The sequence below is a fragment of the Leuresthes tenuis genome, unplaced genomic scaffold (genome assembly GCF_036924035.1).
Source record: "Leuresthes tenuis unplaced genomic scaffold, fLeuTen1.0.hap1 SCAF_13, whole genome shotgun sequence".
Taxonomy (NCBI): domain Eukaryota; kingdom Metazoa; phylum Chordata; class Actinopteri; order Atheriniformes; family Atherinopsidae; genus Leuresthes; species Leuresthes tenuis.
In genome coordinates, this window is record NW_027325367.1 from 7875138 (window position 1) to 7902973 (window position 27836).

The 27836-nt window shown below is 40.1% G+C and overlaps 1 protein-coding gene across 1 annotated transcript in view; it reads right to left on the bottom strand.

Annotated features, from left to right (window-relative positions):
* Positions 1-406: 406 nt before the first annotated feature.
* Positions 407-27836, bottom strand: part of rngtt (RNA guanylyltransferase and 5'-phosphatase) — an 85643-nt gene continuing 58213 nt past the window's right edge. The window contains exons 13-16 of the mRNA XM_072362272.1: positions 18467-18567; positions 11543-11609; positions 3080-3203; positions 407-791 (exon numbers count right to left, since the gene is read on the bottom strand). Coding sequence (XP_072218373.1) covers positions 634-791; positions 3080-3203; positions 11543-11609; positions 18467-18567 — 450 coding nt within the window. The 3' untranslated portion in view covers positions 407-633. The remainder of the gene's footprint in view (positions 792-3079; positions 3204-11542; positions 11610-18466; positions 18568-27836) is intronic.

Here is a 27836-nt window from a genome sequence, read left to right on the forward strand (position 1 = left end):
TGGCCTTTAAAAGTCCACACAGATGGGCGGCGGCAGTGCATTGTGATCTAATCCTGATCTGTGTGGTGATTGTAGAAGTAAAGACATTTGGGAAATCCCCTCCACTAAACATTCCAGGTCTAGAACATTATTCTCATAACTGAATCTAGACCTCTAATCTCTGCAGCTTTGTGGTAATCTCAATAGGATCTTTGATGATGGAAAACTAAACGCATGAAGACAGCAGATGGAGATTTGATTATGTTTACTGCTTTCAAATCAATGTAAGGAACTGGTGGACAAAATGTAAACAAGGTCTGTCAGGTGTTTCTGTAGCCACAACAATATCCTCGTTGATAAATACCAATTAGCTCTGACATAAAAAAAAGAAATAAATAGGCAAACAGTAAAAATCATAACCTAAGCATGATGTTGAGCATTTTAATAAGAACACAAGCAATCGAAGCTACAAAGAAGTCTACAAGGTAAATTAAACACACTGAGGCAGACAGTTCTTGAAGTCCTTACATGTACAGGCTGATAAAGCAAATGTTGCTACGGAAAGAATGCCTTGAAATATCTGTTTTCTGTTGGGGGGTTTTGTGGCTGGTGATGTAGATGACTGTGGGGCAGTCCAGAGGGTTCAGCTGTGGGCTACGGGATGGCCCGGTTGGGTCTTTTTGGAGGGGGAGGGGGCATTAGCTCCGAATCAGGGCGTTTCCGGCTCTGGGCCTGGACTGCCTGAGCACAGCGGTCCAGATACTCCAAAAGGATTTCCTTAGTGACAGGTTCCTTGATGCTTTTACACACAGCTGGTGAGAGAAAAACAAACACACACAAAGGGAAGGAAGTTACGACAGATGCTGACAGACTTTTCCAGCAGCACTAAATTACTGTTTTTTTTGGGCAAATGACCCATTTAAATCGAATAACCAAAGATGTTCTAACATGCAAGTTAACTAACAGAGAATTTCATATTCATCTGAGTTGTAGAGGTACTTTTTTCTTTTTTTTTGGGCTATGAAACTAAACCTCATCTCAAAAGTGTTTCAACTTTGAGTCACCTCATTGTAAGTATGGGCAATTGAGTTAGATTTTCCTTCTGGGACCAAGGGTGCTGGAAATAACTCATTCTACTTCACAGCTCCCTTGGCACATTCATGACCGTGCCACAGCACTGACACAACACATGGATTATTATTTGCAGTTGCTAAATGGAACAAAGTGTTATCAGCCTGGGGAGAAAAGCAATACTATCTGTCAAGATTTTCGATAAAAGGCGCTTTTGCCATCTGGGTTCCAATGCAGCACCGCAGCCAACCTCAATATCCAAAGCTCAAAAACGCAGTCCTATTTCTTTCATCCTTTCATTTTCAGTCAGTGCTGCTCATTCTTTAAATGATTATTCTCCTCTTTCTCGTTTTTGTTGCCTTGTACAGCCCTGTTGTGTCAACATTTAGAACTAATGCTGCAATAACAAGGCTTCTTACAGTGCAAAAACGGTTATTTTCGCATGCATTCTCCATCACGCTCTCTATGTTGTTGTTCATCTGTTTACACCAAAGGCCGATGTAGCACTTTTTATAAGACAAAGGGCCATGTGTGAAGATGTTTACTTAAAAAAAAAAAAAAAAGTTAATCTCTTTTTTCGAGTTAGAAAGTGTGAAATTAAACTCATTTTTTAAACATTTAATACAAAATACCGGCAGTTCTTCTAATAACAACAAAAATAACATAAATTAGGGATTATACAACATCTAGGTCCTAATCATTAAAAAAGTTTTATGACCAACTTCCACGATGCAACTAAGCACAATAAGTAGCCATGGTGGAGTATAATTTCAGCTCTTTCCTGCTTCTTTAGCTGGCTAATGGTCCGTTACATCAACCACGAGCAGATTTTATTCTGCTTTTTAGCTGAAAAAGGGCAGGTGGGCGTGGGGAGAATGAGCCACAAGAGTGAAGTTACAGAAAATAAAAACATCCATAAAGCTGCAGAATAAGCTGGGAAATATTTGCGGGTGGATGCCTTACACACACACAGCCATTTGACTTAATTTATGGTCTGTCACAACTCAACGCTGGTTGGCCTGAGAACTTCAGATATTTGCTCCACACAAACATTTCTTACATCAGACCTGAGCCTGTCTCATTTGTCTTAAACCTCCAACCTGACCTCCTGGTTTCTGTGATCGCAGTTGGCTTTTTGCTTCACCGTCCAGTGTGGATGTCCCAAAAAAGAATTAGATCTGACAGATGAATAACTGGGGCTGGGTTAATGCTTACTCAAAGTAATTGACTTAAATCTCATATTTCTGACCTCATATTTCTGTTGATGCTATTAAAAGACTCATTATTCAGCAAAAGTTTACTGGCAAAAGTTGAACTACCATCAGTACAGGTAAACCATAATTTGTTAGTATGAAGATAAGCATTGTGTGTTTGTGTAAAACATGGCTGTTTAGGAGGAATAGGGGGAAACAGTTAAATCTCTGAGTTTATTGTTTGCTTGCTTAAAAAGGCTGATAAATTGTACCACTTCTCTTGTGGATTTGTGACATCCACGAGTCCAGAAACGCTGAAACTTAAATCTTTTTCTCTGTGTTAGGAGCTCAGCCACGCCACCAGAAACACCAACGGCTTTAGTGGTGTTTGTGCTTCGCAGCTTGCACCACATTATTAGATATAATCATCAGTAGAACCAAAACAATTATTCACTTTTCTTGTTTTTCACATCACAGAAATGTGTTAAAAAAAGAGAAAAGCGTTTGCGGGAATGGGTCGGTTTTTCTACTTCAAAAGAGGACGTGATGAAAACAGTTTGTCCAGGTCACCGAGTACGAGGCCAGAATGTGTGTTTTCTTATACAACAGAACATCTGCTGCTACACACACACACACGCACACACACACACACACACACACACACACATCTCATAACACAGATATTTTACCAAGACAACGAGTTGATGTAAAATACAGATAAAATAAACCATTAATCACTGGCTTACTGGTGCTTTTTTACTCTGATACAGACACAGATAGAGGAGACAGTGAAATATCAATAAATAACTGCTGGAGAGGGAAGAACAAAGGCTCACCCATGGCTGTGTCATAGGAGTTGGGGAAGCTCTTGTCGACTCTCTGCCTCATGAACACCCAGCTGTTGTTGGCAAAGGTGCACTCGATGATCTTGTTGTCGTATTGCTTCAGCTCTTTGGTTGCCTGCACAGGCAGAGATGAAAGATGTACCTTTAATGTGAGTGAATGAGAGAGTAATTTTGTTTTCCTCAGGCAACATTATTGCCCATGAAAATGAAAAACCAGTGAGGCAGTTTGTCCCAGTGACATTATCTGGTTTACTGGAGTTTTGATTTTTATCTCCGGGGAGAGACTAATGTCGATCACTGGAACAGCCTGAAAATGACGTATATGTTATATACCAATGTGCTTTGAATATGCAGCAAGATATCATCTTCACTATTTGCTTTTATTAAAATTAAATTAACATTAAACAGAGTTTTTTTTAATAGTTTTGGCACCATGCGACAGCAGCCATTTTAAACCCATTTCAACTTTAAGGAATCAGACGTATAAACAACACATTACAGCTCAAATATTTAACACCACTCATAATTAATGTGTTCAGCATGAAATTAAATTTCATTGTGATATTACTTGATTTGTTAAAAAAAAGCTATTACATCAAAGAGAGACAAACAAAGGCACACATTTCAGAAGCTGGAGCCAGCAGCTATTTGAAAATCTGTGCTTGTAAAATACAGATAAAATAAGCCATTACTTTACTTTACTCACATTTAGAGGGAATATTTAATACAATTATAAAGGTACACCGGTAACTTTATACTTTCTATATTAACCAATTCTTCCTTTAACATCATACAGTCACCGGTCACTTAAACATACATGCTCCTCACTGCTTCACTCACAAATGTCTGTGAAAGTGATGGAAAGAGCCCTGGTTCATGCCAGATATTCATCATTTGTGATACACTGAAAAGCACATCAGGTGAGGGACAAAGTCCTCATAGAGCCACGTTTTTCTCTCATGTCATATTACAATAACAATTCATATCACAGTGTAGCACAAATCAGCAGTAAATATCCCTTTTCTACAAGTTTAAGCTTGTCGTACAATTGTTGAGGAGCTCTGAAAGACTCCTGACAGGTGAGAGTTAAATAGCACTAAAGCAGCAACAAGCAGTTATCAGCTCAAGAAAAATGTGATCTTTTACATGACCTGAGGACAATGTCTCCACCGTGTGTGGGACACGAAGCTGCAGCATCACCCAAAACTCTGCACATCCTCACAGATGTACTTTTCACCATAACAATTCAAGCTTTGACATTACTGTTATTTACTGATGATCATTCAGAGCAGTCTGACCAGTTAAACTAAACCGTGAATGCTGATAATAATCCTCCCAGGATTAAGTTGTCATTATGGAGCTCAACTGTGGAATGGGATAAAACACAGTAGAAGAAGACAACCACATCATTCAGGTAGAAGCACATGGAGAAGAAGCAAGGCCTGTTTTATTCAGCACAAGCACAAAGTACCATATAATGACTTCAGGAAATCCTTTTTACAAATATGACCCAAGTGATGTTGTCTTCATGACTACTGGCAGAAGCAAACTGTCTTTTCTCTATTGCAGTTCTTCCAAAGGGCTTCGACTTAAACATTAGCACATACAAACACTAACAATGCGAGTGTGTGAATGGCTTTGATGCATCTCGAAACAAAGCAGTGCAACAGGTCCCGCTCCACCTACTGAGCTACACAGGTTCAATGACTTATTACATCATGCTCCGCCTTGAAAACAAAAACAGTGCTTGCACACTGTAACACCGCACAAGTGTATGAAAATGGCACATGATACTGAAGATCAACTATGAGTCAAAGAAGACATTTGAGCATCTGTTGTTTATTCGTCAAGGGACAGTGTCTCACCGAGAGGATTTTTGAGACTTGGAAAATGCAAATCCCCGAGCTGATGGAAACGCAGCAGACAAAAAAGTGCAGCTGAAATGGCCATTTAAATAAAGTAACTAAAATCGTTATAATGTGCTCATCTGTGACCTCTCACCTTGAGCTTCCACAGGGTAAAAAAACAAAACACATAAAGACATTGACAGTTTTGACAAGTGACCATGTGACCTCCAGCCAAAGTCTGACAGCGAATGCTGCCAGGAAAGCATCAATGCTTGGCAAGACACTACAAAGTAAGAGCTTATGTGATCATGGAGTGTGGGGCATCTGGGCTCACAGTGGGGGTTGAATTCACACAGGAAGCAAGAATGTGTGTGAGGAAGGAAGACAGAACGAGCGAAGAATGAATACAGCAGAAAGAGTGTGGCATTTAGAGCTTCATAAATCACAATTTCAGTGTGTAATTTCAATTACATTTTCTCACTTTGAAGACACGGACTGATGAGCCAAACATTTCTTCATGTGGAAAAGAATGGCAGATGATCTAAGGCAGCGACAGAATCTCTAAGATTTCCTAAAGCTCAACGCAGCAAACTGCCAGAAAACTGTGAAGGGCAACACAGGCAGGCGGGACGCACAGATACCGGCTGCATCTCTCCCTGCTGGTGAGGAGGGACACGTTGGCTGCCATTTTTCATCACCACTTGCTACTTAATCCGTCCAAATCTGTCTCATTATGGCAGAACACGTGTGCCACCAGTTGTCAGGGACGTTCAAAGTCTCTACCAGCGAGTGTTACACTACTGCAGAGCAGAAGAAAAGATGCAGAAAATACCACATTCAGAAAGAAGGAGATTCGAAGGAAATCTCAAAATATCACGACGAAAAAAGGAAAAGAAAACATGCATAATTAGAGTTTATTCTTATTAAATGATCACACGCTTATTAAGCACCGATGCTTTCCTGGCAGCATTCGCAGTCATAACTGGTGGCACTCTTTTCCATAAAAGAATGAAATATTTTCCGACAACAGCATGTGTTAATAGATCCAGAGTGGTGCCACAGCGCCAGAGTGTCATCTGATATTTTCAGTAAGGATTGCTTTTCACTCTAATATGTTAATTTCCCAGAAACATGTTCTAGTTTTCCAGGATTTCCAAGCCTTTCATAATCCGTTTTCACTGGATAGTTATCCATCTTTGCAGCTCAGTTAATTGCTGACCTGTCTCAATTTGTAGCAGTTGCCAAGAGAAATGTTATTGTAGGGTAGTTATTGTATTGAAGTTTATTACTTCTAATTGTTCAAGGATAATGGAAATCATTCTCAGATGTTTAAGTTGATGCTGTATTGGCTTTATCTGGAACTCCTGAGTAACAATTAACTGTGTTTATGCAACATTTTAGTCTGAAAATCAGCTGAACATTTCATTCAGTCATTCATATCCGTCTGTGGCAGCACCAATATGAACATCTGGAGAGGGAATCCATATTCCAGCACATAACAGTGTGCACTGCACAAACACCAAACTGCACCCAGACACACAACATAAAGGCTACAAATGAAACCTTTTCCACGATGCAGGGTGATCGTTTTAGTCTTATCAAGACAAGAGGATAAAGATGTAGCTTTCGCTAAAGAAAATCTCCAAACTAGTACAGCTTTGTGAATACTTTATCATCCAGGAGTGCAGAAATTGAGATCAAAACAAACTCAAGGCTACAGGAGTTTATGACATCCAACTTTTTTTCCAACCTGAACACAACACAGTTAACCTGCTTCTTCATAAATACTTCAGTTCCAAGGGGACTGTTGCATTAGCGCTCAGTGCCACGATATATTGCATTGAAGTGAGAATGCCACGGATGAAAAAACATTCAAAGTAAGTAATTTCCTTGAATAGGTGTTTTGTTCTCTCTGGTCGACCCTGCCTTTGTTTCACTCTGAACTTAATCAGAGCCGACTCTCACGTCTGCGACTCTGCGGCACTCGGGTCCCTTTTAATAATGAAAAACTCGATGAAACAATATATAAGTGGGAAAAAGGATGTAAGATGCAAAAGATGAATATGAACAAACCCCCTCAGAGGGCATAAAAATCAAAGTTGGCCAGTATGAAAGCATACACTGAATCTTTCATATACACTGTGAGACACAGCAGTTGTCTTCTGAACATGTATAACAGCTCCTGCAAAAGCAGAGAACTCAGCAGACAGTGAATTGATCATAAAGTTAACCGAGGTGCCTCAGATCTGTTGTTTTATCTGCAATGTTTCTGCTCAGGCCAAGTACAGCAAGACCTGGCATTGATCAGTCAAGTCAGAGAACAAATAAATAGGATTGCTCATTAACCAATATGAAGTCTGATTATGGACTCTGGTGAATATGCATAATGCTGATCATTATCTCACACATTCAAATTGACTGTAGGATCAGGCACACAGAGAAGAAAAACAAGTTAATAATGTGTAAGTGAGTCAAATGAAGAGAAAGCAGGTGTGCGGCACAGTGTCAAAGTCTGGCAGGTAAACAAGACTCTCCAAGACAGAGAGATGTGTTTTAACTTTACAAACTTCTAAAGGGTTGGGTTGTTTTGAGGTGCAGCATGACTCACTGGTTTCTGTTGGCAACACTTAATTATTCTGACATTATTCATGGTTTTTAATCCCAAATCCAAGACAATAGGCAAAACCTGAGCATAGCAAGGCATGAGGGAGTCACATAAATTGGGGAGTTCAGTGACAGAGGCAACAATCAAAGTCATTTCAGCTCACAGCAGGTGAAGTGCACACTGCTAAGCCATCACAGCTTCATCAAAGCTGACAGTCTTTGACGGAGAGCAGCTCTTATCCCCTTTGCTGGTGACTACACCTGCCAGGCGCCTTTTAGATTATTTATGATTAATGAGCTGAATGCACAGGCCACATATAGCTTTGCACAGGGAGTCTACAAAATGAAAGAAATCAATAGCAATTACTCTGACCAAACCATTTTTAAAAGTTCTGGTATCTTGAAAGAAGGTAAAAAAAAAAAAAAACAACTCTTAAATGATAGAACTAAATAAGCATATACTATGAATTTAATCATTTTCATTTTCTCAAAATCTAACACACTCACTGGTGTTTTCAGGAACTCATCCAGTTAAAACCTCTGGTCAGGATAACCTGGATTTTGGGCATATTACGAAATTATTGAGAGCTGCAACAAAACTGTTATACTGGAGTCAGTCAAGTCCAATTTGTACTCAACCGTATAGTTCAAAGAAGAGGTCCAACCAAGTAACGTGTGAAAACTGTAAGGGAAAAAAAAGTAAAACTTCTAGAAGCAGTCCTACAGCTTGTTACATGTATCAGACAATAGCATCACAGAGTGTCGCTCATCATGCTTCAAAACAGAATAAATAAATTGTCTAAAAGTGGTGTTTAAAGGCTTTTTCCAACTGCTAACAAGTGGTCTGTAGTTACAGCTTCACATTAGCTCATACATATTTTAGGTAGTTCCACGGAGAGGGGTGTAAGAAAACTGTAAAAACACATCCAACAGATGACTGGACAGGTTGTAAATAAGCTGAGCTGAGATATCGCTGCATGTGAAGATGAAGTGACAACAAAGGTTTAAATGTCTTTGTGAGGTATATTTACAACAGATAGCTTGAGTTTACCATTCTGTATCATTTCTGTCACGTTCTCTGTCAAATTCTACTGACCGACCTGAAAGGCTCCTCAGAGACTACTAACTGTTGACAATCTGCAAGACCCAGATAGCAACCGCTAGTGCTGAAACTGCAGTTCCTCAGGTGACCACTTGAGGCCAAACGCAAAAGTGAATCAATCCCGAACAGGCCACATTTATGGCATTTTTTTCCATTATATGCCATGGTTTAGCTCGCTTTTGTTGAATTTTCCATTAAAGGTAGTAACACGTAACTAACATTAGCTGCTACTTTTTTAGTGCTACCTTAGCTGAGGTTTCAAGCGAGCCAAACTGAGGCTACACAGTCACGTGGAAACCGTGCAGACTGCTCATTGGTCCAAGGAGAAGATCATCGGTGGGTGTAACGTAACAACTAATCTGCACACAGCAACACGCTGTCTTGTTCTTTAAATTCGTTTCATAGTCCAACACAAAAGTTACAACATAAATCAAGGAGATCTCATTTGTGGGCATGGAAAGAGATTCAGAAATATAGAAAGATATTCAAACCCCTGTGTACTGAAAGCGTGTTGCACACTCATTCAGTTTAATAACCACTCTACTCTCCTCTACACTCCTCACTTGTAAGTCACTTTGGATAAAAGCTTCTGCTAAATCAAATGAATAAAAACACACATAGAGGGAAGCTGCCTCTGTGTCCCCACAGCTTCACACACTGATTAACAGCCGATCCTGCCCACATTGAGGTTATGCAGTGGAAAACAAAGCATGGATTCATGCCGAGCTGAATCTTACTGTGCTGAACCATGTCATGGAAAAATGCCTTAACAGTCAAAACAGACATTTAGAACAAGGTGAAAAAGACCTACTCACAATTGAATAAGAAAAACTGTAACTAGAGCTGTGGGCTAATGGAGGCGTTTGGTGTTCCCAGGCATGTCTTTCCTTTACATGTCTCTAAGGATAGTAGTGGCAAAAAAACAAACTCATGGCTTTAGAGCAATAGTCCACAAATTTCTGGGTGACATCACGACACAGTGGCAGTATGTACAGTCTGTCGTTGGAACCAAATTCAACAGTGTTATTCTCCCTTTTCTTAGACTTCATAATGTCCAAAAACAAACTTCAATCATTGTTAGAAGTAATCTTACTAAAAAAAAAAAGCTGCATCTCACAGCCCTTTGCTACATTCCTGATCTTTCATTTCTAAAAACCTGCAACAGTAAATGTGTTCAGTAAGATGCTCATCACAATGACAACATCTTCAGGTGTGCTTGCTTCCAGCCAAAATGAATTTCCAGGGAGCTAACATAAATTACAATAATAAGGGGCAAAATTGGAAGAATTGCAGCTACAATGTAGGTTTTGATAAAGAATACAACGTTTTTCAAAGGACAGATAAAGCTGGTCTGATTTCCTGCATCCACTGCCAAATGCATTTCGATAAGCTGCCAACTGGATGTGCCTCAAACTGCATTTAATCGCCACATTGGAATTACTAGCATGGCCATTAGCATGGCAATGAATATTAAAACTACTGTGTAGTGGTGCACTGCAGACTTATCAGGAACAGCGTTACGGCCAAAACCACAAGTTTTCCTGGCGTCTGCTGGCATGCTATTACTTTTTTTTTTGGTAGCTTTTTCACACCGACTGACTGTAAAGCACATCTTACAGCAAAAATAGCAACATTAAAACCATCAGGGAACGACCCAAGTCCTTGCAGCTTTTGCTCATTTTTGTTTAGAGATCAAGCAGCAAACTGAAAATACACCATGAGGCTGACACACTGGAATCTGGTACCACAGTGACAATATCCGAGGGAGCAGAAACACTCATTTACTCTGCTTCTGACCCATGACTGTTGGGGAAACTCACACGTACCACAAACTGTTTAGATAAAATGAGAAATTTCCATATAATGCAAGAATATCATAGAAATCACATTAAAGTAGAGCAAAAGTAAAATCACTGTGTGTTCTCTAGGTAGCAGCCAAAAGCACTCACCTGTAGCTCAAAACAACCACAACATTAACCACAGATGACTTTTCACACTTAATATCATTTACAGTAAATAGTTGAGTAAAATAAAGATGTACGTACAGCTGCTTTGAATGAGGAAATCAGCCACAGAGACCTAACAGTTTTTGTACCAGACTGTAAACATGTTCATGCCTGCTTGAACACTCAGATCTATGGGAGCTGAATCACTTTTGGGATCCAGCCTTAAGAGGCCATTGGAGGAACTGCAGTTTCTGGCATTCGGGCATTTTGCTTCGTTCGGCAGACACATATTCACTCCCAGAGAATTCTGCGCAAATGAATAATGAATAACTATGTACTCTGGTGCCAGTACAGGATTAAAGATTTTAGCTTTTAGCAAAACACATCAATCGTTTTGAAATCTAAATGTTAGAAAAACAGTGAAAAATGCCTTTGATCATTTCTTCGAGGTTGAGGTTAACATCCTGGAACACCAATCTCAAGTCTAACAAACAGTTGGACAGTGAGTACGAGATAAAAATCACTTGTTGCAATGATGTAAATTATCAAGGCTACTGGATATGTAAACTTAAGAGGTGTTGCAAATAGGAATGGAAGAAATGGAAAACAAAGATGTTTCTTATCCATGTGTGATCAAATGCTCTTATGAGGTCAAAACTTCAGCCTGTTTGTTGACACAGAATCGGCAGAAGAAATTGAGTGTTTAACCTTGACTTGAAAGTTAATATGTGCACTCCTCATCTACCTTTGGGTATTCAAAGAGTTGATTTTGGTTTTGCACCACAAATCTAATGGGAAATTCATTTAGGATAAGACCTGCTTTGCAAAATGCATAGTGTGCACCTTTAATTCATGACACGGTTAACTTTGCTCCAAAAAGGAAGCTGGGGGAGCACTGGGGGCTTTGGCTTGGTGGCACATGGAGGAATTCAAAACAACACATTTATTTTCTCACCCTCATATTCGCAAAGGGCCTGTCATAGTTGCCAACGTAGAGCAAGCCGACAGTCTGTGGTAGCAGCCTGCAAAGACAAAAAAGAAAAAAAAATCACAGTTAACACCAGGAAAAACACCCTCAGCACAGGATCTCAACACAAGAGTATGTGAGTGTTAACAACGGTGCAAAGAAATCACTACTCCACTTCCATTTACCGGCTAGTAACAAAACGACAGAGATGTGAATTTACACCTCTCTGAGCCCTTCTGTCTCTCTGCACAGCTTGACGCTTTGCAACCTCCGGAGAAAACTACAGCACGGGCATCTCTACAGTCCAAGACTAGAATATTTCTGTAAAACTAAGACTGAGCTCAAGGTCTGGAACAGTGTACAACTCCATCTCTGTCAATGAACGCTAAAAACTCCACTGGGATTAAAACCCCGAGGTTAACAAATGTTTGTACATTACTGAGCTGTTTTAAACACATTCAAGATAGTTTACGATGATGAGCCTTCAGTGCAGATGCACAGCCTCATGTGTAGCTGTGTGCTATTCCTTTATCATGATTTTTTTTACAAATTAAGATAAAAGGTCAACAGTTGATTTCAAGTGTGGCTTCTGTACTGAGAAACTGTTACTGCCAAATGAGCCCTCCGTGGACTGCAGCAACAAATTCATTAAACAGAGAGCTGGAGCATTAGGAGGGGCCAGATAAACATTTCGGTGCATTATGAGAAGAAAGGAACACACTTTAACTCTAACAAAAAAAGGCCTTTGATGTCCATGGGTGACAAAGAGCAGTGGATGGTCACAGTATCCATTACTGGGTAAAGAAAAACCTTTTCACGACATACAGTGACGATGGCTCTCCAAGATATGGAAATTTAATTATATCGGTGTATTTTTAAGAATTCAGTGCAAACCACCCAAAAACCCCAAAATCAGAAAGGCCAAAAAAAGTATTCTCTGAACAATCCAAAATCAACCTGTGCCCGAATAACTGTTCAAAAAGGGCTTGAAATGGCAAACAACATCCTCTGTAAGACACATGGAGGCAGCATGATGGCACGAGCACGCATGACTTCCACTGACACGGAACCAGCAGTCTTTATTGATGATGTGTCAAAAAGCAGAAGCAGGAACTCTGAAGTGTTTAGGACAAACTGTCCCCTCAGACTCAGCTAAATGCTGCAAAGTTGATTGGATAGGGCCCTCGTAACACATGACCACGATCCTTTTTTTACAGGTAAAAAAAGTGGAACATTCTTCTGCTGATGTCAAGCTGTATTTCTCTAGCTGAGGACAAAACTATAAGCAGAGAGACTCACAAACAAACTAATAACTGAAGGCAGCTGCTGCAAAACTCTGGCAAAGGAAAACAAAAGGAGGGTCCAAACTTAAACTCTTGGCTTGAGGTAGTCTTTGGCTGCAAAAGACTCAAATGTTGGAGAAAATTTTATCTATTATGTAAGCAAGTGTGTCAGTGTCCAAATATTTCCAGACATCATTGTATGGGCAGTTTTGTGCCTCACAGATCCCAAAGCAGATGTCTTAATCACACACTGTTCACTCCCCCCCCCCCCCCCCCCCCCCCCCCCCCTTCAACAAAAATACCCACATGTGCCTGCTGTTCATTCCAGACACTGCAGCAACATGTGCCAGTGACTAAGTACATTAAACATTTTTAGCACCAAAATAAGGGGGACTGAGCTAAACTGACGGCTAAACAACAATGCGGCTACGCTGTCTGATGCAGCTCATTCAGAGATCTCAAACAGAGCTGAAATTGGACACCGCCTTCCCAGCCAAGCCACTCTCACCCCCTCCTGTGTAATGACAGCGAGCAGGAGGAGGAAGGAAGCAGCAGTACAGATTTAGGGAGCCAAATAGCCATGCTTTCAAGTATACTGTCCAGTGCCAAGCCATGTCCATTTCCTTCACTGGTTGGACTAATACGTAAGACTTAGCAACCTGCAGGACTCTCAAACAAGAAAATTACCCAGATGGTGGCGGCTTCTCTAGAACAACACTAAGTCTTTCCAAGGGGCTACGGAACAGAGGAAGAAACAGTTCAGTTTGTGCAAATTAGAGAGCTGCACATGAACAAGTTCTTGTGTTGATGCTTCCAAGCTCTCCCCCGACACTAGGTTGATGTTCCACTCAGAACCAAAATGCTTGAGGGTCATATGTGAGACTGCAGCTCCTCCTGTTTGAAATGACACCACAATTTCCTCTGACATGGGGTGAATCAATGTTGATTAAACAAAAGACCTTAACAGCCAAAATCAACCAGATAGACGAGGTTTGAAAAAAAAGAAAAGAGAAAAAACAGGTCAGGAGTTGCGTAATATCAATGTAGCAAAAGACTGCTTGGACTGAAGTAAACATTAGGCTAAAGACCTTTACTGCAGCAGACATTTTGACTTGAAATTGTAGGTCCAGCGCAGTTGTATTAATGAGGGCTGAATTCCACTGAGAGGAAGTTTTGCTTTTGTGAATGTTCTATAACTAACCAGCATGTGCAGGTGGAGAAATCGAACCCTCATTAACAGACCAGATACTGAAATATTTGTTTGTATATTGCAAGTCACGTCCTTATCACAATATTCAATGACGTGGACCCATAATGCATATTTCTAACGGTGTCAGTCCTGCAAGCACGAACCATGTGGTGTTAATACTCCATAATGTTCCACATCTGCTTTGGTAATCAGCTGAAAATAGTCCCCATATGCTTGAGCGTTGAAAATAATGAATATCTGGGAACACGAGTTGCGCTTAAAATGTCACCAGAGAAGTTAGTTTTTTTTACTATAGATGATGTGTTGTTGCAAGAGCTATTGAGCTACAGTAGTTCTGGCTTTATGAGAACAGTAAAGAGTTTTTTTTCTTATTCTGTTTGAAGAATCAATATGTGTAATGAAACCTCTGAGGAAACTACTAAGCTGGTCAAAAAGAGGGAAATAGGCATTAAGTCTAGCTTTCCTAGTGGATTTCACAATGGCTCAAACCAGCGGTGCAATGGGAAACAATAGACACCTTTGTCCAAGGCAGTGGGGAAAGAAATTTTAAGTTCCTCAAACATTTTGACATTTTGATTATGTACGGTCCAGTCACTGGAAATATTGATTTCTTGAAAAGGTTTTCTGTACTCTCATGCAGTGTAGAAATGTAATAAATCTTTAGTGGCATTTGAGACGTGCGACGTTCAGGGTTGGGGGGGTGAGGCTGAAGGAGGAAACCTTCAGTCCACCAGCTTATGAAAGTCGTATATGTGGATAAAGAGCATTGGTCTTTTAAATGCATATGTATTCCTTTTCTTTCTATTTTCTGTATAATGTAATGAGTGCTTGATGGTGCACTGTGAGACTGAAAGTCCCCTCGGGGAAGGGAAAGTCATTAGTAGGGTTGTGAAGTGTAAACCACTTTCGTTGATGAGGAAGGCTTGTATTAACATGGTCTATGGCATCAGTTCATGCTACACTTGTATCTATGAATGTAAATCAATATTAGTAGTAATGTAATCGTATTTGTCCTTTAAATGTCGACAAATCATTTGTAGAATGTAGAAAAAGAAAATGCACATGTCCCCGTTATCATTTTTCACTTGGAGGAGGTCATTATGGCTCCAACTAGAAATGATTTTGTTTTCACAGAGAGGGATTTGTTCACAAGGTGTCAGAGTCCAGAGAAAGGCTCCGTGTTTGTCCAGCAGAATCCTGAATGTTTGTTCGATGCTCAGACTCGTTGCTCTCTTGGCATCTAAGAACCTTCCAATCAAATCTTCTGCTGCTTCCAAAACTGGATGATAGCAACAGCTTAAACCTTATAACTGGCACAGCAGAAAATTGGTATTTACACACAACCCCTTGACAGCATGCAGCATCTCCATAATGGATGTCTAAATGTCTAAAGAGACTCTTTCTCTCCCACATTAAGTCTGCCATCTCTGCTGACCTCGACCAACATCAGTTTGCATTTCAAGCAAACACAGGATACAGTTATCACGGCTCCCCACTCAGGCTTTACAAAGGTGGACCAGGAAAATACCTACTGGATGTTTTGTGGATTTCAGGCCAGCTTTTAACTGTTCCCTACAAACTGGCTAAGAAACTCAGCAACCATGGCTTAGGCAGTCTACATGGATCCTGGACTTCCTGAGCAACATACCCCAGAATGTCAGGATGTGAGATCACACACCATGCACAGAGGTGTGTCGTCAGCCCCCTTCTTTCCTCCCTTTTGACCCAGGATCACATCTCCATTCACCTTACCAATTAAATTGTCAAATTTAATGATGACACCCCCACAGCAGGACTGAAATTGAACAATAGCCTACAGGGAGGAGGTTCAGCATCTGACATTATAGTGCTCTTGCAATAACCTTGATTTAAACATAAAAATGATTGTAGATTTCAGGAAATTTCAGCACACTGAGCACTTTGCTCTCTTCATACACAGGAAGGAGGTGGAGAGGGTAGAGAATATTAAATTCCTTTATGTAAGCATCTCGGTTGACCTCACCCGCTCCACAAACATATCCCATCAGGTGGGGAAGGAATAACAGAGGGCTTACTTTCTCAGGAAGTTAAAATGTGCTCAGCTCCCATGTCACCCGATGATGAAAAGGGAGGTGACTTATATTGGTCAGCAATAGAAAGGCTCCTGACCTGCTGCTGCACAGTGTGTTTCACCAGCTGCACAAAAGAGATCAGAAAGGTCCTGCAGCGGGTGGGGTCACAGGTACAAAACTCAGCCACCCCCTTCCTGAGGGACATTTACGCTGGAGACTCCAAAAGAAAAGCTGCTGTATCTTAAAGTACCCCACCCACCCCGTACTTCATCTGTCCTTTCTCCTAAACTCTGGGTAGAGATACAGAACCATCAGGGCAGAAACTGACATACTGCAAAACGGCTTCCTCCCACAAGCAGTCAAATGCTTTACTCCTACTCCCTCCACAAAACCTGAGATGAAAAAACTTCTTAACTGCTCACTTTGCATTTGTGGCGCTCACTCTTACCTTCATTTGCTCTATATTATCTCCATTTTTGTGTTATCTTCTTTAAAAAAAACAACATTAAAGATATGTTCCACTGAATACTTTCACCCTGGATACAAAAGTTTCTCAGCAACTTGCAACAAAAATACCATCAGTCAAAAGCAACAACTTTACATTGTTCTCATCTTCCGTGTTTTTCAGGGTGTGTACTCGATTGGATTGGATGCAATGCTGTAATGACAGTGTAAAAAAAAAAAAAAGAAAAGTAAGAAAAGATTGGACACGGTTTCTGGAGAGGCAATCAAATCCATTCAGACGCCTATAAAAACACTGAACACCTAAGGGATGATGATGTAACCATCCTGTCTTTAAAGGAAATAATAATACTGGCTCAAAATATCCAGAATCCAAGCAATCGATACAATATTTCAAGACACCTTGCTTTGGAGAAGTGCTTGCAATATCTCTGCAACGGCTTCATCTGTCCATTTTCATGTTTTCCACCTCTTCCCTCTCACTGACACACAATTATCACCGCATGCGTCCGTGCTATCCATCAGAGAGGGTAATAAACCTATCAAGGCGTATGTATCACTGGTACGCAAAGTTGTGCTCTTGGATTGATTGGGTGGGCTGATGAATAAACAGATGTTACCTGCAAACACGTCTGTCCACGTCTCCCTTTCAGACGGAAACTTACCACAGATCTGACAACCTACACCAAGACTGAGTGAGATCTACTCCGCTGCCAGCAAATTTGATCTTTTGGGGATTTATCAGAACGTTCTCTAATTGGCAACAATAATCATCTGTGTTCTCCCACGCATAAAGGAGGAGTCAAGAAGCTTCCAGGCTGTCTGTCTTTGGAGTAGAATGGGCGACTGTGCTCTGGTGTTATCCTCTCAGTCTGTTGCTGAATGGCTGAAGGCTCGTGGCTACAAACCTGGGACATTCTCGAAGGGCAATTGGCGAAAGGCAGCTTGACCAGAAAGCTGACAGCAACTCAGGTAACATTCACAGACTTGGCTGGAGGAACTCAGCACAAAAGCATCAGAGTTAACAGCCATGTTACCAGCTCTAAGAGAGTAATTAATCCTACAAGTGACATGATGAACTGCAAATGTCAGCATGTTCACATGCTCAAATTTACAATGCAAACCTGATGATACCTGAGCAGGCAGGAAACTAAGCAGGCCATCAGTTTTGTAGCAGTAAAACGTACGAGATCATGAGTCAACCCTGCAGGAACCTGATAAAAGATTTCATGGGAATCCATTCAACTGACACCCCACCCCCACCCATAAAAAAAACACAAGGTTGCATGAGTGGAAACAGGTTCACCAAAGTGACAGGAATTCATGATTTTTATCCAGCTGATGCTGAAATATTTCACTGCTACAGAAAACTTTTTTGAATAAAATGCACAGCATCATACTTTGAGACAATTCATTTTACAACAACTCTGCATTTCATATAGTATCTTATAAGCCCAAAGGAGTTGACCATTTTGTCTGAACCTGAATTGTTTTTGTTTCATCTTATCAGAAAATGTAGCAGTGGATCTGAATAACTTATTTAGTAGAGCATTAGAAACATAACAAAGTGAGAGAGAAGGGCAAAGCTCATGCGGTAAATAAGACGTATCCGACATGACAAAACCAAAGTGGACACACGCAACGATGAAGATACGATAAATTAACGTTTGCACGCCACGGCTGTGTTGCAGTAAAAGGAATTGAACCCCAAGGGGAAGAGAAAATACACGGGATGAAATTAAACATTTTAATGTCAAAAAGATTCAAAGCATGTCATTGACAGCGATGCACACAGAATGTCATGTGCGTTTGTGGATGTCTCAGAGTACACACCCTGGTGTGGAACGAAATGATAGGTGCTACTGGATTCGACAAGCAGAGTGTTTCCCAGGCAACGGCGACTTACCCCTCTCCTCCGACTTTGCTGATCTTGAGGCGAAAATCCACAGAGTTCAGGTTGGGGGGCTTCCACTTGAGGATTTCATCACACCTACCAGCCTTGTATCTCTGCAGGACAAAAAATGACAATATTGGAAAATTTGCTGCGATCAAAATATGTTTTCATAGAACAAAAGTGACGCTTGTTGCTCCATGAGCAGTTCTTCAGTTCTGTCAACCCAAATCACCCGCGAGCTGTGCTGAATTTTGAGCTAAGCAACCAAACACACTCACACAAATTACTGTCTATTATGAAGCCCTGAAGGTATCTAATTGATCTTTGGTTAAAAATGAGCTCCTGACAGGAATAAGAGAACAACTCCAGATTGGAAATTAAACAATTGGAGTCTAAGTGGAAAATTCATTGGCTGAATCACAAGAATAAGCAAGTAAATATAAATCTGACTAATTATTCACAATGATTCAACACGGCTGCATTTTCTCAAATCTTTACTGTGTTTCACCCCACACAAACATACCGTATGACAAAGACCAAGCAACATGCTTTCCTGCATCGCTTGGATTATTCATGTGTGCCTGACATTTCGAAGGACATGAATCAAGCGCACCGAAACATGAGAAAAGTAAAGACATGACGGTTGGAGGCGGGAACAGATGACCAGATTCTGTCACTGTCAGGTTGCCAGGTAACAGACGTGTACGCCAAGGAAATGTGTGGAAAACAGACAGGATTCCTCAGGAGAACCTGCGCTGTCACTGTACATGACTACAGAAGGAGGTCCTGACTCCACCCACATATGTCCCGTGTGGCAGGACTTTAGAAGTTTGAATCACCACGACCAGAGAAACATCTCCACTACTGATACAAATGAAAACTTCACTCCTCCACAAACACTGAACCTGTTGTCTGAGTTTGGCAAGCTGCTGGGCTTTCTGAATAGCTTTAAAGCCTGTGAAACATTTTCCTTTTTAATCATCTCATAATCGAGCACATCATTTGCAGAAATTCCAGGTTTATTCTGTGATTCTTCGGGCAGTGTTTCACGTCTCGTGTCACAGTTCAGAGCTAATGTAGGTGCTAATGGGTTCTTGAAATTAATCAGTTTGTACAAAGTGTTACAAATGAGCCCGTTTAATCACAGCTGCTTGACCTCTTTGAAAACATTTAATTTCATGTGTCCATTTAGTCTAGACAATAACTGTACAAAAGGAGAAAGCTGATGCAGACATTTAAACGGTTTCTCTCTTTGAAGAAAATGATGCCGTTGGTACAGACACAAAGTTTAAATGGGCACTAGAAACAATTCAAGCCTGGTGACAGAAATGTCTACACTTTTTTTCTGGCTGGAAACTGAAAGTATTTTTTCCACTGTAAGTGCTTCACATTGAGAGGAGTTCATACACTAATAGAGACAGTGTTTCTCAGAAGAGATGTAGCAGATTCAAAGCTTAAGCCACCACAAACAAAAACGCCTTTTGTGGCTAATTCCACATCTTTTGACCACATAAAAGCAGAACCAGTGGTTAAAAACTACAACAATGTTCAGGTGCAGTTATTATTGGCTGCTCTGCATATTCACAATTTTACTTTACTGTGGTAAAATTAGCAAATAATCATCTCCACAAAAACATTTCTAACACTACATTTGTAACAATACGCAAATAAGAACGTATTTTAAGTACTGATAATTTCCACCCTTTATTTAATTAATGATCATAAAAAACAGAACATGGCTACTAGAAGTTCTATCCTTTATTGAGGAATAAATTCATTCATTCTCATTATCATTTAACGCTCATAACGTGTACCAAAAATAGTTGTTACAGGGGCACAAAGGGCTCCAGAAGTGATGTTAAGAGACATATAGTGTAACAGCTAACTAATTAGATTAACTGGTAACATGCTAATAACGTGCTAATTAGCCAACCTGAAGTCCTGACCTGATAACATTTGGAGAATTATGAAACAAAAAGAACAACAAAGGAGTCGTTGAGCAGCTGGAATATGTTGAGCAGGTGTCAGGAGACATTTTTCTTTCAGAACTGAAGCAACTGAACGCCTCAGTTCCACAACACTCACAGAGCTGTTAAAGATGAAGCGATGCACCACAGAAGAAAACCAACATTTTGAATGTTGTGAATGCCATCAAGTTCAAAGTATTTGCATATTTTTCCTAAAAAACTTTTGTCAGAGTAAATATTTGACAGGCATTCCGTTTCCGTATATTTCAAATCAATGCTGCTATAATGCTCTGCAAGCCATTGTGGAATGCTAGTTACCTTTAAAAAATAAAAAATAAAATCTATGGCCCTGAGGATCTATTCAGCCTTTGCTCCAAACTCTACATGCTGAAATATGTCTGCCGCCATTTCAAACAGAAGCAATATTTGCTATAAATGAATTCATGCCAGCAGAACCATGGCAACAACTCCATGAGAGCTCAATCAAACTGCAGGTAGAATAAACAGACAACCTTCAAATTCATTTCTAAATGAAACGTTGCTGCTTGATGCACTCGCTCTTTCATTACCATTGTTAGTCTAGTCAATAAGTGACAGCACAAAAAAGACAAGAGCGTTATTATTGAAGTGCAAAACAGACCCCCACAGCCGACCTTCCCTTCAGGAACATATCTCTTGTCTATCAAATTCAATTTCGTGTAATGATGTGCCACTGCATATAAATTACCTGCTGTTTCAAGCTAGAAATTCAGAGACTGTGAATGTCGGGACTGCAGAGGAAAAAAAGGAAAAGCTGAGGTGTGTTTCTGTGGTGTCTAATGTTTGAAAGGTGCAGAGTGCCATACAGGACGAAACAAGCGCCGTAACGACTGTGTAACGTGAATTTCTTCAATAGTATTTATCGTAGGAACATTAAACCATTACAACGACAAAACTCTGCAGCTCAAAGGTGATGTAAAAGTTAGCATCTTCACGCCTACAAAGCAACAAAAGAGGTGTGGGTAAAAAGCGTCTCCTGAAATAAAATGCCATCACTGCACTAATATCGTGTGATACTGTTGGAAAAGGTAGTTAAAGCTGGCGCCTTTTCAGCTGTGGCTGAAATATTTCAGATTTCGCTGCATGCATCTCAGGAGCTGGAACAGGTCACTCTTAGTTTGAACAGTGCCCACACACTTTACACAGAACAGGACTCTGATTGTCAAACAACCAAACCATTTCAATATTACAGAGGTAATAACTCTTCAAATGTGATGAGTGACGGAGCCCACACGTTTTTCAATGCAAAAATGCCTAATTTTGATTTTAAAAAAAAAGGATATTTTTACAGAAGTGTGAACAGAGACAGACGGGTTGACTTCTTTTCCGCATAACAACAGCAAAAGAGCTTTGCAAGAGGTTTGTGATTCATGCACATTCATAATTCCTGTTAGCGTGAAGCGAAATTAACCGAGCACCGATATTATTAACCCACTAATACAGAACATTAGTCTTGCATGAATAGAGCACAAAGCATTGTCCAGATGCAAGAATTGGCTACGTGTTCAGATGGGACATGTCTGTCTTGTGTTTTGCAGTTCATGGCCACATTTGTGAAGTGTGTGCCAGGATTTCTACAATAACATCTTTAAAAAAAACAACAAGGAGATATGGCAGTGTATACGCATGTATGAGCATGTGTAAGAATTGAGGTCGAACCCACAGCAAACATTCATTTGACGAGCGACTGGAAAGCTTCAGATCGAAGTTGCCCAATTCTTATAATGTCCAAAATTACAAGAGTGTGACAGATTATTTCACACTGCAATATAAAGTCCGACAAACGTTTTTCAGAGCTTTAGATGCAAATGCTTGTATTGGCCAAACCAAACCGCATATGCTCTCAAATGCAAGCAAACTGTTCAACACACACTACTCCTTTGTTTAACAAAGTCCTGCTGGTAACTTCTGAGAATCTCTCCGATCTTTGAGAGTACACTCATCATTTCAACTGCCTGTGTTCAAAACATCCTTTTTTCTTTTTGGCCATTATTCAAGGTTCATTGGTGAGAGTAGAGGTTACAGCAACCGGTGACTCAAGAGATTTACTTCGTTCAGTAAAGTAAATATGCCAATCCTTGATAAAACAAAAGCTTTGTAAATGCAGAGTGCCCAACTCTGCAGGGGAAAAGAAAGCTTCCTGGAGAGTTTACTTCAAGCCCTTTGATTACAGTGTTTTTTCACAGTCTCATTTTAATAACAGCTTTTTGCTACAAGGCAGACTTAATGTTTAAGTGCGCTATGGATTATAACAAAAAAAGGGACAAGTCTAATAAAGTTGCTCCCCAGAGAAAAGCCCCCTCTGTTAAAGCTCAGACACGGGCTGGTTTCTTTGAGAGACACATTGACACAGTGTGTGTGTGTGTGTGTGCGTGCTTTTGAAGGGATTTGCTCTTAAAGTGCAAAAATGGTGCAGTGGAATAAAAAAGATATGTCTTGGGATAAATCCAAGTTTTAAAGAAAAGGGGGACAGTTGAAACCTAAAGAGCAAATCTTGTGGTAAATCGTCTACAGACACAATGCAATGCAAATCACGCCGATTTCTGGGCCTCATTTTAAATACTTATCACTGTTCATTTGTAACAGAATCATTCTGAAGCTTCAATTTCACAAGGCCCACAATAAATGTCCATACAGACTTTAGTTTTTGGGTAGAATTGAAATAATCGACTAAAAAAAAATAAGAAAACAAACATTCTTCTTTGTTTTCTTTGCACAGACATCTGTACATCTGGAGAGCTTTCATCAGCCATTCTGCCATCTGTAGCAGTGGTCTTGTTATCCATTTAAAATCTGCTTGATATTCCTGAAACAAAGAAAACATATCCCAAGGACACCATGTGTTGGGTGAGATAACACACCCGGTGACCGCGACTGCTGAGGTGGTAACCTTTATCAAATATAAATGCATGTTCGCATCAGCAAGAGCCTGGTAAGATTAACCCCGAGATCATCCTAATTCCATTCACACAAGAGATTAACTCAGCGCTGGCTAGTTTAAAGACAAAGAAAAATCAATGACTTATTGACAGCCTACACATTGTTGATGGCTAACAGCAAAATCTAAAATCCTCGTACTGCATTTGCTTCAAACTGTAGTGAAAGTGCCTTTAACTAAATGAGAAATGTTCATTTACTGAAAGATTAAACCTGATCAGATATTTACTTTGAGGATAAACTTGCCAAAGATCAGAATTCTTGTGCAGAAGCAAAGCCTCGTCTCCCAACCTGATTCTAACAGCAAACAGAGGTAATCTGCAGGGCACTGAGCAATGATCCAAAAAAGAGTGTCTCTTTGTCGCAGTGAGTCACTCTTTTCTATTTCTCTTCCAGAAACGACTTGATTTGCTTTGAGAAGAAGAAGAAAAAAAGAGCATTTCAGCAAAAAGCGGCAAGTTTACACATCCAGCGGAGTAGATGTGCACAAACGCACTGAAATAATGTTTCAGGTTAGCTTTTAGCGTAAATCAGTATGTTTGCTAGTATAAATGTACGCTTATGAAGAAAATATGCTCGCTGAGGATAGTTATTGTCTGGTCTGGTGTTATATCAGTCTCTATTTCTGACTCACTGTGCTGTCTGAACAGAAAAAAGGTGAAAGTTACAATCCAATAACTTGATTAGTTGTTGGAATACTTGATTACCTATAGAATAATTTGCTGTAGCCCAATACAATACAATACCTACACAGTAGATTGTCAGCTACAGGAAACGGTAACGTTTAACAAGAAGAAGCCTCAGAGTCTGAAGTTTGGCACACTATTTCATTTGAGGCTGATAAAGATGTTATCAATTATGCTTTCATTACCATAATCAACTTAAAGTTCTGGCTTGTGGCCCGCAATGGCACAAGAGTTTAGAAAAATAAAGGGTTTTACATGTATACAATTCAATCTATGTTATGTAATACAAAAGTGCGCACAGTGAGCTCCAGCATGTCCTTTATCCACTATCATCAAACTGAATCAGCAGTAAAAATATAGATTTTTTCTTAATAACAGATTGGTCACGTTTCTAATATTAATGCAGTAACTAAGGCTGGTATCCGAGCAGTAATTATCAGAATGGGTTTCACCTGCAGCTGGTCATTTCTTCTGTGAAAGCCCTGTCATGTGAAAATGAGAAAAACTATAAAAGCACCAAAGCCAGAGCCTCTCTGATCATTAACACTGGATTAATTCAACAAACGAAAGCACTGAACATCATTTCCTACAAATGAAGCAAAGATGGTGGAGCTCTGAAATGCCCCAAAGAATGATGTGATTTCAAATGCAGAACATCAAATGCTAACATTAGGGGGTGGCATTAAGAACTCCCCACAATCCAATATGCTAATCACTACAGCTCAGCGTCCTTCAGAAACACATTTTTGATTACAGAGGGGGGCATACCAGGGCAATTTCTACCACGAGCCACCAATAAATCTAATGAGGGTAAAAAATAAGGGCAACTTAATAAGCATTAATTCAGCAAACCTCTGTCTTTTTTTCTTTGTACATGCAAGTGATTGCTGCTATATTGAAGCATGAATGTTTTTTTTTTCACAGGCTGACTGTACATGGGTTACTACTACAGATAAAGGGTACTTCAAAAGTCACTTACTTATGCCTTTAAATCTAGCCCTATCAGAATGTACCTGCCATCAGTTCAATGGCCTATTTCAGTGCCGTTTAGTTCTCTGCTGCATTTGTTTTGTCTGCAAACAGATTGTTATCGGCCCTTCCTTCGATTTCCTTCTAGATCAGATGCAGAACCTTGTTGTAACAGAAAGGTCTCTTCTGTTTTTTAAATATCTAGAGAACGCAGACGCAGTTGGAAACTTTTGTCTTTTGCCAGAGCACAGTAAGCGGCAGGGCAGACTATTTTCATATTGACCGAGAAACAGCAGGCCCACATCATTCCCATTTGCCTTACATGTGATGTGTTGTGTCAGTGTTGAGTGTGCCACCCTGCTGTTATCACCGGGCTCGTTATTACCACTGAAAGAGCATGCAAGACATGCTGAGATGATACCCAGTCCACTGTTGCAGTGTTGTGTTGCTCATAGACAGAATGGTTAGAGGGATTTAAGTAAATCTAATCCAAAATTGCCTGAAATGCTTCAAATACTTTAGCCTGAATTGTCATGAACAGTTTTTTAATCCATTCGTTTTAATAAATCATCAAAAATCTGTAATTTGTCCAATTAAGTTTTTACCATGAAAAAAAAAAACCTTTCATCCTTTTAGTATTGCTTGAGATATGAGTCCCTCGTAAATGATTTATGAATAAGATAACCTGTAGCTGCACCCATCACTACCCACTACCAACTGACACCGCCTTTCCTCTCTCTGCTCAGAAATGAACAAACATCTCTGAACCTGAGAAGGATTCTCAAGAAAATCAAAGGAATTATACAAATTCATACTCATGAGGAAATAGCATAATGGTAGTCATTCTCATTTTCTTTGCGTTTAACAGTTGATGTTAGCTCCAGGAGCGGAGCTAAGTTACTAGCACTCCCTGAGGTAGTCCTGTTCCCAGGATTATGTGAGGAGCCGAGGTACTCTGAGCCAACTGAAAGCTCTGCTTCTTACGGAAGTTAGTGGCTCCAGAAGTGGGGGACGAGCCCAGGAGCTAGCAGAACAAAGTCTCAGCTGTGGCGCAGGTATACCAGAAGCTTGCTAATACTGTTTTGTGGGAGTTCACTCTGGCAGCTCCTAGGTTAGCCTGGTCCTAATGGCTTCCATGGTTAGTTGAACAGGAGCAAGATTCTTGCTGTCTCCAATGACTCACAGAGTGCTATTTCCTTGGCCTTGTTTGTGCTGTGTTCTCCACAAAGCTTGTACTATTTTCTCCTCAAAGCTTGCTAGCTTCAATTTGCAGATGCAAATTAGCTGTAGAGCTGCACCCTGCAAATAGTTGGGATTGGTTAGCTCTGATTGCTCCATGGGGTCTATGTAGCATTTACAAGCTGTTTGCCGTTGTTTACCTGCGGTTTTAAAAGGTGCACTGCAAAATATAGCATATAGATAGCAAGCCATAGCATTGGTGGCTGTTTTCTTTTGCTCATAATATTAACTATAACAGAAATATCTTATGGACATGGTGAAAAGGCTAAACAGGATTGTAACAGATCCATGTAGACTCTGTAGACAGAAAATTAAATCTATTAGCTGTAGTAATTCCACATCAGATGGCTGAGTATTTGCATAATCGTTTAGTCGCACAAGACATGCCCGACCCATTTGTTTGAGTGGCTATGCAGACTAAAGCCAGCTGTTAACCTTCAGAATTTGGAGAGATTTCCTTCTTTCTGATACATTAAACTGCTGTACAGCATTACTTTAAATAATTGGTGATTTAATCACAAATCACTGCGAGCACAAACAGCATAATTGGAAACATGAAAATGTGTTTTTTTTCTGAAATGAGCATCAGGAACAGTGTTGCAGTGCTGTGAAGACAAGACTAACATAATGGTGTTGATAAAAGGCACCTGAGAGTAAAAATGACTTGACTGAACAATGACCTGTCCAACCTATCCTGTTGACAGGATGTTTGTAGGCTGCCCCAGCAGATTCTGCTTCAGTTTGATGAACAGCAATAATGTCAGCTCAGTAAAATAAAGCTGCCAAAACAAATCAGAAACCCCGTTTGACAGTTAAGTCCTAATCCATGACTTGGATGCTGGCGATCTTGTTGCCATTTCCTTCGCAGGTCGAGTGAATGCGCAGACATATACATCTCAACATTTGACAACATTCAATTTGTCATGACCTATGAAATTCTAAGAGTAAACAGAAGATAAAATCATCACAAATCAAAGGTTGGCAGGATCAAAACAGCAAGGAACCGCTCTCAATCCAAAACCATTTTCTGGTCAGTCTCCAGACAATTTCTCTCAGGCATAATATGCACAATAATGTGCAGCTGAAAAAAGAAACTGATAATTATACCCCATTTTCACATAAATATTGACTTCCGCAAATATTTATATAATGTTCTCCACAGTTTTAGAAATTAATCTACCATAACTCTAAGTCTAATTGGCATTCTTTCATCCCTCTGAGTGATGCACCGTAAAGCAGGCAAATCATAAACAGATATAATCCAAATTCAAATATATCCAGAAATATAAAAAGTGATTATTATACAACAAGCACAACGGAGCAGCTGCAAAAAAAGATATCTATTTTGCATTACTGATTGAGACAGTGACGCATTAGTTGAGGAGTCTTGTGGAGACGCCTGCTTGGAAATGCAGATGGTCTCTGCTTGTGTTGTGGTGGACAGAAAGTGCAGCTGGGTAAACCTGCCATCGGCAAATTTCACAGTCGAGTGCACAGAGATCGTTTTTCTTTGTCTCTATCACGTAACATTTAGAGGGATCTTGT